General features: G+C 38.6%; 1 protein-coding gene across 1 annotated transcript; it reads right to left on the bottom strand.

Annotated features, from left to right (window-relative positions):
- Positions 1–9,804: 9,804 nt before the first annotated feature.
- LOC135883565 (zinc finger protein ZIC 1) lies at positions 9,805–13,109 on the bottom strand. The gene is made up of 3 exons (XM_065410759.1): positions 12,134–13,109; positions 10,808–10,971; positions 9,805–10,002 (listed from the first exon to the last, which is right to left on the bottom strand). The coding sequence occupies exons 1-3, from the start codon at positions 13,107–13,109 to the stop codon at positions 9,805–9,807; spliced, it is 1,338 nt and encodes a 445-aa protein (XP_065266831.1).
- Positions 13,110–15,468: the final 2,359 nt, after the last annotated feature.

Below are 15,468 nucleotides of genomic sequence, written 5' to 3'. Positions count from 1 at the left end.
TATCTTAAACCACGTGCAAATTCCATATGTATTTTAAAAGTGTAACCCTATTTGTGATGCCTTGTAAGTCTTTGGAGCTTTGCATTTGATGTACACAGCGCGTAACACTTCCAGCATTGCTAGAGAGTAAGAAAATAACACCACTTGTTAGCGTAACTGGGACACTAGTTTCACACACTTGTTCGGTGTAAGGGCTTCTAAGAACGGAATTCATTAGAATGCGATTATTGCACGTATTTATAATCAGCACGAAGTGACAACGTGAAAGCTTTCGAGAACCGTAAAATGCCATGAACTTGAAGGTGCTAAACAACTACAAGGATCGGCTTCTCCACTGTGATTCTCAGTCCCCTTGCCTGCTGCTGCTCTTCTCTCCTGAACTTTGTTAAACTTTCAAACCTTCAGGGATAACTGTTTCTCTGTCAGTGGAATCACGAGGCTGGGTATCAGTTTACTCAGATAAGTATAGGATCTAATGTATCCAATCCTCATTTACAAACCGTTTCCTACTAAGGTATGTCAGCCAAAGGGCATCTATCCTCAGCAATTAATGTCCATTTTCTTAATTTAAAGAGAGAGGGAGTAATTCAAATCCAACCTCATCTGAATAATCGTGAATTTTATTTAGTCAGAGCTGTACACTGTGCTTTTAAAAAGAATTGACAAATGAATGTATAGGTGGCATTGTTGCTGTATCTGAATAATTTTAAGGTACAGATTTTTTTAAAAACTCAGGTTTTTCTTTTTTTGCAAAAACGGTTTTGATTGCTCAGATACCTGGACAGAGTGGCATCAGGGAGTGTGTAACACTTAGGAGCTTTCATTGAACAAATCAACCCCGAATCATAATTGGATGTTCAAAAGTCCCTGTGTGGCAGCTGCATACTTTGTGTCGCTTGTTATGGTCTGATGTGTACTGAAAATTTAAAGATCAGACTCAAAACACAGCCTAGCTCTCCCCTTAACAAAAAGTTGCTTTGCAGACTTGCAGGGAATTGTATTAGTGCCATGGCTACTGCCTACGCCAGCGATGATTATTTGGTCTGTTTGCTCCCATTCAGAGTTAATACACGACAATAGTTTTACTCTGTGCTGCTTGACGTGAAACCACTGGGGCTGGGCAATTCTGCTCAAAACAAATAAAACGTCCACACACACACACACGGAACAGCGAGCCGAGCGGTGCGATTTTGCAATGGAGAAAAGCATCACTTACCAGGGCTGGGTTCTAGGGCTCGGCAAACGCTGCCAGGAGGGATGAGAAGTGAAAAACTGAAAGGAAACGCAAAAGGCTGAAAGTTGGAAGAGGGGATTTCGGGCGGGGGGGCGAGTAGAGTCAGAGGGAAGCGCGAGCACAGCGCTCCTTGATCTCCCTGGCCGCCACCAAAACAAAGATCCAGGAGCAAGGCTCTGCCAGATCTACACACACAGAGCAACGGAGGGCCAAACCTCAGCGGCTCACTCACTCCAGCTAGCGGAAAGGGTTAACTCTCCCGCGGGTCAGGCGAGCCCCTGCCAATGTTATTTTGTAAACAAATACGCCTGAAGGTAAAGGTTCAGGCGCCTTGCAAATAACGAAGGCGCGAATGATTTAAAGTGGAATTTAGCATGCAAAATAATAGGCATTAATAAAAATATCGTTCACTTGTCTGCATGTGGAAGCCACTTTCTCCCTCCTTCTGCCCTAAGATCGGGCGAATATTTTACACTTCCCGACTTGGCAAATCTGTTTCTGAAAAATGTGACTGTTTGAGACCAGGCGGAGTTTGGGATTAACAGGAAATACCCAGTCTAAATCAACCCGAGATGTGAGTGAGGAAAGAGACAAATTTGCAATAGTCTTAACAAAGCACAAACATGTAGTAGATCCACGATTAAGAGGAGCTCAACAGTTTTCTTCAAAGTTAAATGAACCCGAAGTGTTTTCATAGCAATCTAACAATCATGTGACTCAGGTGTGTGGTGTTCATATGTGTATTTCAGTCCCCTCTTTTAAAAGTCATTACATCCCTTCATGCCACTAAAAATACCAGTGGTAGCTAGGTTTTGCTGCAAGAAGCCTGATTTGAAAATTATCTTCGAGCTAAATTCTGCCCTCAGTGAGAACCCCACCGAAATCAATGCTATTGTATGGGTGTAACCTGAGGACGGGATTTGGCCCTTAATGTGCATTAAAATTAATGCAATAAATTATGTTCTTCCGCCTTATTTAGCACCTTGTAGGTGTCTGGTTTGAAAGGCTGAGTCCCACAATATATCTTAGAATATGTAGTGGGGGAAACAGAGGGAGACAGAGACGGAGTCTTCAGACAGTGGATTGTCACTGGATAATTTCAACACAATCTTGCTCCACCCATAGTAGCCATTTTGCTAACTTTGAGATTGGATGCCACTAGCTGGATTTGCCTCTTCGCACTTGAAGACTGAAGACAAAGTCATTTAATGAGAAATCTGTGTAAAGGCACAGGTGTACCTGAAGGCTCTACTGTATGATATTTGTGGGTTGTTTCCTACAGAAATCATTTCTTACAGACACAGGGCATATAGAAAAATCTCATTAGTAATATTAAACTAGCATATTTATGTTAACCTGGTATGTAACTTTGCTATTATACAAAAGGCTTAAAATCACTTTGTGTACATGAATAAGGAATTGTCATAAATTAAAAAAAAAACCTGCAAATGGAATAAATAGTAACGCTATTTAGCTTACGTTTGTTCATGTAATATATAACGTGATGTCGATATATCAGCAATAAAATTTGATGGATCTTACCGAGTAATGAGATTTTACTAACAGAAGAGATTCAGGAATCCAGTACAATAACCCTCCTCTCTTCCCACGAGACTATACATTTCTAGTAGATCCGCTAGTTACATTTTGCCACATAGTACCATGAAAAGCAACTTAGTTAGCACACATCTGATCTGAAAATGATTATTATTATTATTATAGATCCGGTGATTTGCTAAAGTAGCCGTTAAATCAAATATGTTGTATTAGTCCAGCATGCCTAGGGAAAGAGGAGAGAATATCCTCGTGAGCAGACAGACAGATGCATGGAGCACAGAGGTGGAGTCACTAAGAAAAAGAAATCAAATGCCATTAAATATGGAAGAAAGTGAATGGGATTTTCAGTTTGGTTTCTGAATAAAAAATAATACCCTGTATGCTCGATGGAAAATAAAATAAAATAATATCCAAGCCTTTTCAGTTAGAGAAAGAAGGACTCTTACATAAATAATTATAAGTAACTAATCAAATTATTGTTCAGCTGCAGCTACTGCAGTGCTGCTGCAGCCAGACAGTGCTTATTAGAAACTCTGTTGCTGCACAAAATGATTGTGCTTGCTACATTGTCTGTTTATCCCTGTGTCTAATAGTCAAGGTTTATGATCCTACTATGCCTTATATTATGATCTTACTTAAACCATCGCTGCCTGAAAACAAACACGTGCATATTCCCTATCAAACTATTTTGGGAGCAAAGCCAGCGGTTTCAGATGATTTAGGCTCTGTGTGGTTACCTTCTCTAGACAGTTAGGAGGTGGTGAGAGTCATAAATATTCAACAGCACGTGGAGCCAGAGTGCCCAAGCAAGCCCGGCGAGAGCGCATGCGCAGGAGTCCACATCTAAAGCCAAGCACTGTGTGTACTTAAAAAGAGAGCAGCCTGTTTCATGTGTGGCATTAGCAACTCTTTCAGAAACACTGGCAGCCTGATGCAGCAGGCAAATACACAGAGTATCCTAAATAGGAGAGTTTCTTGTTTTCTAGAGAACATCCTTAGTGAAGTAACATCCATTACCTATCTCCAAATTCCCAGAGCCTTCCTCCTGCAAAAGGCAATATCGAAAAGGAAACACATGTTCTTCAAGTTAGGAAAAAAGTGTTTGTTTTTTCAATCTCTGCCTTCTGAGTTTTAAATAGGACTTGGAATTGGAGAAAGATCCGAAAGTTGGCTTCGAGTCTTAACATAGGATAATACGGAACTTCCAGATTTTGCTAAAAAATTTATATGAAAATCCCTACACGCACGCACACCGAAATGCATATGTGTATATGTGTATTTCTGATCACGTGGTCTGTTTTGATAGTTATAAAGATAAGTGTGTGTATGTGTGTAATGTGATGTACGCAAATACACTCGCAAAATTGTGTGGGGGTGTGTGTATTATACACACACACACACACACACACCACACACACACGATGAGAGGCAGTATGGTCGTATATATCTAAAAGGTAGTTAATTTGATTTATTATTCTTAAAAATCCTGTCTCCAGTACGGGCGTCATCTGGAAACTTCATGCTATTTTATACTATCATTCTAAAGCCGAAATAAATGTTACGAATTGATGACAGCTTCCAGCTGCATGGTAAAAATAGTCCCCCTGGTTTCAAATGATAGTGTTTCTTGTTATCGAAGATGAAACAAACCTTCCTAATAGAGTTTAGCAGGGGGGAAAACAAAACAAAACAAAAACCGTTGGCTGTATTTTGAATATAGTACATACTACGGTTACAATACACTTGGGATAAAATAGAATGCACATTAGAGTATCCTCTTCTCTATTTCTAGTCCACAATTAGTACTTCATTAAATCATTTCATTCTATATATGTACACACACACACACACACACACACACACACAAATAATTTGGCTATAGAGAAAAAGAGCCCCACGTAAACATACATGTGCAGGTATCTTAATATAGACACAACTAAATATTTAAAAAAATAAAAATAAAACTACTAATGGAAGTGCTAATTGTAGTGCGCGTATATGTAGATATAACTGTGTATGTGTGTGTATATATATAGAGAGAAAGAACATATATAGTGTGTATATATACACACCCACAGTATAGAACTACTGTAGTTTTAGTCACATATACAATTTTGTAGGTATATGTGTGTACACAGACACATACACAAAATATAGATAAATCTAGCTATATAAAATAGTGCATCCAATGGCTGCATGGAATCAGAACTGATCAATATTCAGTCACGTTTTCTAAATAAGACTTTTCTCTGCCTATTTAAAAATCTTTGTATATTTCAATATTTCTGAGTATACGTTTTGTATGCAACTACATCTGGAAAGTTTTCTGGGCATTTTAATACTTGTTTCTTCATTCATCAATATTTCACAACAATATTTTCGTGTTTTAACGAAAATGTAACAATGTCCTCTTTAAACACCTTGTTAACATATTTGTGATTGGTTAATACAGCAGGATCGATAATTTATTCTAAAGATTAAGTATACTGCAAACACGTCCGTGTCACGCACACACAAACCCGTATACATACAAAAGTGTTATATCTAGGCGTGTGTTTATATGTGTATACACGTATATGATATCATTATATATGTTTCTCAAATTGTTTACTCAGTAGTAGCCACCAGTGAAATACACGTCGAGCCACTTACACCGGAAGACACCAGATGCACTTGCATTACTATCAGCAATCTGTTATATAGAGATTTTAATTTTTGCAATGCTGCCTCTTGAAAATTGTATATTTAACCTGTATTATAGTTTTTTTGCTAGTTTAATAGAAATTGGATTGATCAGACCTGTATTCCTTCTCATTATTTGTATAGGGACTGTTCTACACAAAGAATACATACGTTCATTTTAAGAGGGTTTTTTTGAACTGGTTAGAAGTTTTTTTTTTAATGAACAGGTAATTTTTAGAGGTAAAATGTTACAAAATTGTGACAATTTACCAATCTGATCAGAAAATCCACAAATAAAAGAAGTTCAGTGGCATATCCATTAGTAGTGTGACTACTAATTTGACTAACAGTTCAAGCCAAAAACGATAAGCAGACAAGGCCAATTCAAAGCTTATATCTTTATTTCGGATATGTATTTATTTACCTCTTCTTAATGCTGGCCTCGGCTTTTTAAAAATGCAAATGATCATTCACAAGCGATTAAAGCGATTGGAAAGACGATTCTTTAAGAAAGATGGAAACTACTGATTATTGTTGTGTATTTATATATGTGTGCGCATATAACACAAACACACACATATATAAATATATATATAATACACACACACACACACACATATGAAACATTTGAAGATATCCAACAACCCAACAATATTTGTCAAAGGTGAATGTGTGTGTGTACACACACATGATCCTGTTTTACATTCACCTTTGACAAATATTGTTGGGTTGTTGGATATCTTCAAATGTTTCATATTGACACTATAGAACTTTTCGATAACTTGTAGCATGCTAAATGCTCTAACAGGGTAAAGCAGCGGTAATAGTTTGAGCTACAGCATACTGGCTAAATCAAAATACACAGCTATACACGAAATAAGTCATTTTCAGCACAGTCTTCCGTTTCTGCTAAATAGAGTCTAACAATATATTTCGCTACTAACATTCATGTATTTCGAAACCTAATAGCCCATGAAGAAAAGTATGAAAAATACATCTCAAGAAGCAGACATTAAAGGTACGAACAAAATAATAGAGTACATTCAAGTTTGAAAGGCTATTGTATGCAACCTCTATCCTTAACATTACTCTTTTCACGCATTTGTTTTTAATAGATCGTGGCAAGCTGTTAATTTCTACTCTGAAGTTGTTTTAGTTATTAGCTAAAGCAAGTTAAACATCCGATATAATAATCACTATCTTTGCAACATATCTCTGTACCATGTGATTTCAAAACGCTATTCCTTGTCTCCATAGCCAAGGAGAACGTTGCAATTATGAAGTAGATTTGAATTCAGCATTAACAATTTTATGTTTAGGAATATTTCCTCATTCAAACCATATATGGTGTAGCGATCATTCATTCTTTCACGTCACGGTGTTTAAAAAAGCATTACAAATATACAACAACAAAATTAAATCTCGATAGTTTACGATGTTGACACAAATCTCAATAAGAAAGCATAAAAGAATAATCGTTAACCATGTGTTCAGATATATGTAAGTAATAGGTCAGTATTAAGTGACCACTATGGACAAAATATGCAAGCTTAAACAAACTTGCAATATTCATCTTTTAGACTAAATATCCCTACCGAATTATGTTTTTTCTTCAATTTATGCTGGTAGTGGTTTGCATTTCCCCATATATTTCCAAACCCACCTATATTATTTTAAAACTCATTCCTCTTTACACGGATGGAAAAATTAAACTTCAAACATTCCCAGGATATAACATTTTAGACACATTAAACAATTCCTCCCGCCCGTTATTTTGTCTTATTAAATACAGGTCTTCAAGTTGCTACAGTTTCTGTTTAGGTCCAAGTGGTCTTGAACTTCTTTAAATCTCGCATACCCCTGCAAGGTGGCGCTCTTTTCATTGAAAGCTGATATTAGACTTATAATAAGAATAACATTTTGGAGAAAGTAAAGTTAAACTATAACATTTCTCACAGTTCCTTTAGTGATAATGAGTCTATGCAGAACTTGACGAAGATTTCTCTCTCTCTTTTGACTGATTAAGAGTTATTTTTGTGATAAGTCACAAATAGCGATATAAAAATATTAAGGGGACATGAAAATACTTTAAAAATCTATCAGTAATATGCTATGGATAGTTTACGGATACAATAAAAGAAATGTGAATGCTTTAATATGAACACATACTTCCATCTCTCCCCCCATCCCCCACTTCTAGCAGTTAATATGCCTATTGACTTACTATACACATAATATTTCTTTAAAGAAGCTGTTAAAGTGTCATCTTGGTCTACTGGAAGGTCAGTTTGTGCAATTCACTCTATGACATATCACAAGCACTCGCAGCTTTAGCCAAGCTCATGATTTGTGTTGTCTGTTGATATGTTGTCTGCTTAATGGGGCGATCATGCAAGCTACAACAAGGAACAAAGCCCAACAGTTCCAACAACCGTAGCTAAGTTAGTGGAAGCAGTACAGCTTGCAAATCTATCAAACTAAACTGCAAGAAAGACAATCTGATTTAGAGAAAAGGCGTTCTGCTACAGTCATTAAGCACAAGTAATTTAGATTTTTTATATTGTCTTCTCATTTACAAATTTACTGTATCAACGCCAGCCAATGGAACGAATTTCTTAAGTAAATGAGAAATAAATAAAAGAGATAGAAAGATAATCAAATTACATAAAATAATTCTTACCCTCTAGATTTATTTTTTAGAAAGCTATTAACACTGGCAAAATTATAGTAATAATAATAACAGAGCATAAGAAGTAATTGATTTAAATTAGCATCACGTTTTAAGGAATATCAGTAAAAACGCCTTTATGAACCTAGTGTTGTATTTCGGGGGGAGGGGGGGGGGAAGGCCCTTGGAAAGCCATGAATCTACACCATGAGAATTAGTTATGGTCACAAATGCTTGAAATTAAAATAGCAACTAAAATAATCCTCTTTTAAATCTCCTAATATGTGTTATCCGAATTAATTTAATTTAGGGACATAGTACATCCAGATTCATTTGTAATGTTGTAGTATAGAAAGGAACTTCCTTGTACAATTCATCCACATTAATATGTATGTAGCATATGCAATCTATTTCTGTTATTTTTATGGTTGTTATTCTATGTCTGCAAAGGTCATTTAAATTATACTGCGGCCGAAAATTTGTTTCATAAATTTTGATATAAATACTAATTACACACTATACTAATGCCAGCAGGGATCCTTTCATTTATCACATTTATATCACCGTCGCTGCTTTACTGATGACATAATGGAAAGCAGTGAAAAAAACTGGTACAGTTTTATTCTAAGATATTAAAACTAGCTGAAGTTGCAGCAGGTTGACTGAGTGAATAAGAATTCCTACCACAATTCATGGGATTTAAGAATCTTTAATAAGGTACGAAATGTTACCAAACAGTTCTGTAAACTAAATTTTACATACCAATTCTTCTAGCCATAAATATTGAATATCTGTAACATGTATAACCGGACCTTTACATGCGGATAAATATGGAAATTAGGATTTATATACATTATGTTACTGTATTTGCCAAAAGCAACGGACAGATATAGTTTATATCTTTTTAATATCACTTTACATAAACAAATGTAACAGTTTGACACGTAGATCCAGGCTTTCACTATACGAATTTCTTGACAGGACATTGTAACAACATTTTACTGCACTACTTAGACTGGACTTTGGGACGAAATGTTTGCACTTTATACAAAAAAGCACATTAATACCAATAATATTCTGTTAGATCGACGTTTAGACTGTAATCATACAAAGTAATTCACATTTTGGTACACATTTACTAGAACATTCTTGCCATTCAGTACAAATAGTTGAATTTCTACCTCCTCCCTCTTCCCCCCCACCTCCCCCACCCTCCATCTCACCCACCCTCGCCCCCCCTTCCCTCACATATATGCAAAGACCACAGTTCCACATATCCCCTTATTCAACTTGCGATATGACTATTTACAAAATCAAACAGTACATTTTAAGCTAATAATTCTGTATTTACATTAAAAAAAAAAAGCCGCTGCCCAAGGAGACATGCAGTTTGAGACCTCTAATCAGTGGTTCCAGTCCAGCCCTACACATTTGGCATTTGGCCTGGTAACCTTGTCCTCTCATGCATTCTACTAACCCCTTTGCCTACCAAGCCTTGGAACAAAACAAAACAAAACAGAAAATGATTCTTCATTTTATTCGGTCCTGGGTCTACTGGCAGCTTTTGATTTATTTATGTATTTATTTTGCTTTCGAAGTGTTCATTAATTTTGGAGTCTTTTAAATAGGGTTTTTGTTTGTTTGTTGTTTGTTTGTTTTTGTTTTAAACGTACCATTCGTTAAAATTTGATGTAAGCGTGCTGTGGCTGGACGTGTGATGGACTGCTGAAGAGGAGGGGGATAAGGAGCTTGTGGTCTGGTTTTCTGTAGATGGAGACACGATTGTTGGGGGCGTTGAGGATTCATAGCCTGAGCTGGCGGCGGGAGAAGGCTGGGACCCCTGGGAGGATGACTCATGGACCTGAAAAATAAATACGTACATAAATAGATAACAAAAGGGATTTTTTAAGTGTAGTTATTAGTTCGATAATAATATCGAACTCTAGAACCCCTTCCCCCCTCCGACACTCCTCCCTCCACACAGGGAACCTCTGAGCTGAATTCACAAGTTAGCCTGGAAACGCTACAGATCGTATTTTTAAGACAAAGTCTGAGGGAAAACATTGCATTGCTAATAATGCAGATTGGTGGTATCCCAGAAACACGCACGACTCGAGCTGTATGGCTAAACAGTCCGTTTGCGAATATCTTGCCAGGCACTAGCATGTAAGGCAAATGCGGTCCTAGTACACAAAAGGAAGCGGATCTGCTAGATTTGGCCTTAAAAGAAACCAGGAGTTTCCCCTGCTTGTGTCCCTTCTATATGCCCATCATTGAGACTTTTATTGAAAGTCTGCACTAAAGCAGTGCACCCAGAAAAGCCCTAACCGGGCTACTCCACTGCAAGACGCTTATAACGTAAATAACTGAGATCATGTACAGTCAGCAGTGAAACGCTATCTGCCCTTGAGCAAAATAAACAGTGGTTGTTTAAACCTTTCTGTAGTAAAAACATTACTGGCCAGGTTGCCCTTGTCTTTTCCAATTTCCTGTCCACAGATCACTTTAAAATATGCTTCTTTGCAACAACACAGCCACATAGATAGTCAATACATTTCACATTTAAGTCTCCCATCCTGTTTAAGTAGAAGCGTTGTAAATCGGCAATAAAACGTCAGGGATAAAGGCGAGGTAAGATCACATAAAATAATGCAACATCAATTTACCTTCATGTGTTTTCTGAGGGAACTTGGGTGAGTGTAGGACTTATCGCACATTTTGCAGAGATAGGGTTTGTCAGAAGTGTGCACATGCATATGCTTTTTGCGGTCGCTGCTATTTGCAAAGCGCCTGTCACAGCCCTCGAATTCACACTTAAATGGTTTTTCACCTATTACAGAAAAAATGATCTGATTAGAGACCCTGTATTTTCTATGATTAATCAGTATTTTTATTACTATTATTAAATTACCAGACCGAAGGATCGTGGTCAATTTAATTACTTGTAACTTTTCAACTTAAAAATGCTGAATCTCAGAGCCCTGTTTTCTTTCATTTTAAAAAAATCGTTCAATCGTTGTACAAGGCATATTTTTGAAGAGTTTTAATTTAAAACTATTTAAATTCTTTCTAGGAGAGCTTCATTTTCACTTCTCAGCTCCTGGCATATCTGGCTCGTTATAATGCTGGCAGCAATACATCAGTCGTTATAGCACTTATACACAAGCCTTGGTGCCTAGTTTCTGCTTTTATGGCTCATTCTCGTGATATTTTACCTACCCACCTCATACCCAGTCCCTATATTTTCGTACAATATTGGATATTATTACGACGGGTGCTTGTGATTTTTACATTGGATTAAAAGCTACCAACATAGTCTTGAATCATCTACTAAAATCACGTTTCATATTATTTGAAAAAAATGTACAATAGTAAAAGCAGGAAGAGATGAATATATATTTATTAATATATGTATTGGGGTTAGAAGCGTTTTTACTGATCCCAACTGGTTTCTAATACTACAATACTAGATTAACACTTTAGGTTCAGGTTACTTAAAATTACTCCATGTAATTAAATATTTACAAATACATGAATTACAAAGAGGAGACGAATTGGCTGACTGTATGTTTAGCACAATTTCTCATTGTAATACAGTCAAAACTGCCGACTACCAATTAATTAAAACCTATAAATTTAACAAGTCAGGTTGCTGCTATTTTTCTTTCACTACTGTATTTCTGCAGCAAATTATCTCTCTCTCTCTCTCTCTCTCTCTCTCTCTCTCTCTCTCTCTCTCTCTCTCTCTCTCTTTTTCATAAAGGTTAGGGGGAAATAATTTTGTTAATGAGCTGATTTTGAAATTAACTTCTCACGCTGCCTCTTTTAAAAAGTAATCTCGTACATATTACATACAATTTTTCAGAAAACAAGTCACTATATCCAATGTTTTCCCCTTCCCTCCCCCATCCACACCACCATTTATTTTACTGGAAAAGCTTGACTCTTTTATCTGCAGAAAGAAATCTAGAGAGAAGGTTACTGTACTGTACCTGTGTGAGTTCTTTTGTGTATTTTGAGATTTTCTGATCTGGCAAACACTTTCCCACAGCCTGGGAAAGGGCAGGGGAAGGGTTTTTCACCTGTGTGGACTCTGATGTGATTTACAAGTTTATATTTGGCTTTGAAAGGTTTCCCCTCTCTTGGACACTCTTCCCAGAAACATATGTGATTGGACTGCTCGGGTCCTCCAACGTGCTCCACTGTGACATGAGTCACCAGCTCGTGCATTGTGCTGAAAGTTTTGTTGCAGGACTTTTTGGGGTTTGACAATTGCTCGGGCTCAATCCACTTACAGATGAGTTCCTGCTTGATGGGCTGCCTCATGTAGCGAAAGAAGGCCCCTGCCCCATGGTGGGCTGCCATGTTCATGTTCATATGGCCGTAGCCGTGGAGCTGAGTGGATGCATAGTGCTCAGATCGGGGGCTAGTGACCTGGCCGTACTGATCTGGCCTCCCGTACATGTCTCCGGAGAAGCCCAGGCGCATCTGCCCGTTCACCACGTTGGGAGAAGCGTGGCTCGCGGCTTGCTCGTGAAGCCCCGGGAAAAGTATGTGTCCTGCAGCGTCAGTGTGTCCGTGGGGTCCGGCGAAGCTGCCCGCGGCCGAAGCGAAGAGGCTGTGCTGGGCGCTGGCCGCCGCCGCCTCGCCAAAGCCCCGGTTGCGGAAGAGAAAGTCCCGGGTGGAGTTGAAGGCTGCGCTGGAGTAGGAGCTGACATGGGTCGGGTGGTGGTGGTGCCCCAGCGCCGCCGCCGCGTAGCCGGGTGCCTGCGAGGTGAAGGCGGTCTGGCCGGCAGAGGCCAGCTCGTGTGTGCTGGGGTTAATTTTAAAGGCGCCCATTCCGTCGGCGAAGGGGTTGATCCCCAGCCCCACTTCTCTGTCCGTTACATCGCCCGTGGAGTGGTGGCGAGACGATCCGAAGGTAGTGACTCCTATAGCGGGATACTGCGGTCCAGCATCCAGAAGCATCTTCCCACTCTCAATGCAGCAACCCGGGGAAAAAAAAACACGGAGGAGCAGCAGCAGCAGCAAAACCACCCTCTCTGGAAAGTCAGCGACAATCACCACCAAAGCAACCACATCAAAAACACCCCCGTCGGCATCAGCGCCCCGAAAGGAAACAAAAAGTGGGGAGATCTCGCAGTTGCAAATAAGCAAGAAAGCTAAAATAAGACAGGCATGCACAAAAAACCCCACTGTCTCTCTGATGAGACTTTTCGGGGAGGTTTGAAGTGGGGAGGGAGGCCAGGGGGTAAAAAATAAACTGGCTGCAAGTAACAGTAATGGAGAGAGACCAACACACACGGCAAAAAACAAAAAACAAAACAAAACAAAACAAAATCAACTCCCTTCAGTTATTTTTTAGCTATAGGAATGTTGCAAAGTGGCCGAGAGATTTTTCTCTTCTCTTCGAGCTCCCCACACTCTTCCTTCTCCCTTTTTCTCTCTCTCTCTCCTTTTTTTTTTCGCCCTTTTTTTTCGCTATGCAAAAAAAAAGGCGCAAATCATGCACAATATTGTCTTTTGCGGTTTATCTTCCTGGGGAGAAACTTTCACCTCCTCAGCCGGGCGGTGAACGCGAGACTGATAGCGGCAATCATTCCTGCAGATAAATGAATTGAAAAGACGACACCGTCCCCCCCCTTGATGAATGGGAGAAGAGGAGGAGCGACGTCAAGGCGGACGTGGGAGATCATTGGTGCCTGGCGACTCCCCCCTTCCCTTGCAACTCCCCCCTTCTTCTCCAACTAAGGGCGCGCAAAGCCTCTGCTCTCCCCTGATTGGTTCGCCCGGCTCATCAATCCCAGGTATTGTGAAGCGCTTTGACATCCCTTTTGACAAACAGGGTTTCCAGGAGTAGCAACTTTTTGTTTTTTTGTTTTGTTTTGTTTTTTATCAAGCCCAATATTTTTTGCACGCAAATATTTCAAACGTATCTTTTTGTATGGGTGCTAAAATAATCTTAGCCTTGATTCTTCTTCTTGTTATTGTTTTTTTCCCCTCTCTCTTCTCCATAATAATACTAATGATGATCACAATGATTTCCTGATTTTTTTAACAACATTGCACAACTTTTTAGGGTTTGAAAAGGGAAGACCTTTTGTGACTTGTTTCTTTTGAAGTTGTGCTTTCTCCTTGTTTGTAATTGAAGCCCTCCAGAGTTTGTGCTGATTGCATTCGATTTTATTTTTAAACAACAGGCGTGATTTCTCTGGGTAACAGCCCATCAGTTTTCTGAAATAACTCTTGTTTTCTGCACCCATCAGAACGCAGGTGGGTGAGAACTCTTAACTTTCTACTTTTTATTGTTGTTCCCCCCCCCCCTTATTTGTTATTCTTTCCTTTTTTCCCGCGGGATCTCTTTCATTCAGGTAAAACTGTAAATTTCCCAAAGCTACATTGTTTCTTCTGTGCTGCATGAAGCTCCCGGAGACTTTTTTTTTTAATTTATTTAAAATCCTCGATAGATAGGAGCAATGTAAATTTTCTGACATTCAAACCTTTTCTAGTTCACAAATCAGTCACCCTTGTCACAGTTATTGAAATTCCTCAACTTGCCACACCAGGACGGTGGAAAAAGCAGGCGGTGTCTTTGTTGCTGACCAGGCTTTTGATCGCCAGAGAAAATTTACTTACCTTCAGATGAGTGAGCAGAAAAAGAAATAACACTCCCTTTGATTTAGTTAGGAAAATGCAGACATTTGGATTCAGTGCAAACATACAACACTTGGTTGTTTTCTAGATGCAACCCTCGATTAACCTGTCTTTCCCCAGCTCAAAGTCTATTGAAAAACTGCGAATAGTTCCTTTTTGTTCTTGCTACAAAGAGTCATTGACTATATATTAAAATGATTGTTGAAAGGTATAAGTATGGTACTTAAAAGCAGAAAATCTTTGTGACTCAATCAATTAAGCTAAGCAACATTTGTACATTATTTTAAACGACGCTCGGGCATAAAATATCAGATTTCATTTTACGGAGAACATATATATATTTAAAAATGGCAGATTATTTATTTACTCAGTCGCCTACATATTCATTAGATCTAATTATTTCTAGTAACGAAAACACAAAAAGCTAGCTGAGAGTCGGAATCCTTCAATTTACCCTTTGTTCAGTACTTCATTTGGCTTATTCGGAGCTAAATCTGATGAGCCCCTCAAACTCTTATTCCTGAACAAAGAAACTTCTAACTCTTCAACTGAAAATATAAAGGCGTTAGGAAGCAATCACCACCGCAGGTACTGGTGAAACCGATAAAAATAGATATCGCTTGCATATTTCTCATTGTCATTATCAGGGCTGCACATTTAAAGTAATAAAAAA

The sequence above is a fragment of the Emys orbicularis genome, chromosome 9 (genome assembly GCF_028017835.1).
Source record: "Emys orbicularis isolate rEmyOrb1 chromosome 9, rEmyOrb1.hap1, whole genome shotgun sequence".
NCBI classification, from domain to species: Eukaryota; Metazoa; Chordata; order Testudines; family Emydidae; genus Emys; species Emys orbicularis.
Note: the sequence above shows the minus strand (reverse complement) of the source record. Positions and strands in the feature narration are given on the sequence as shown.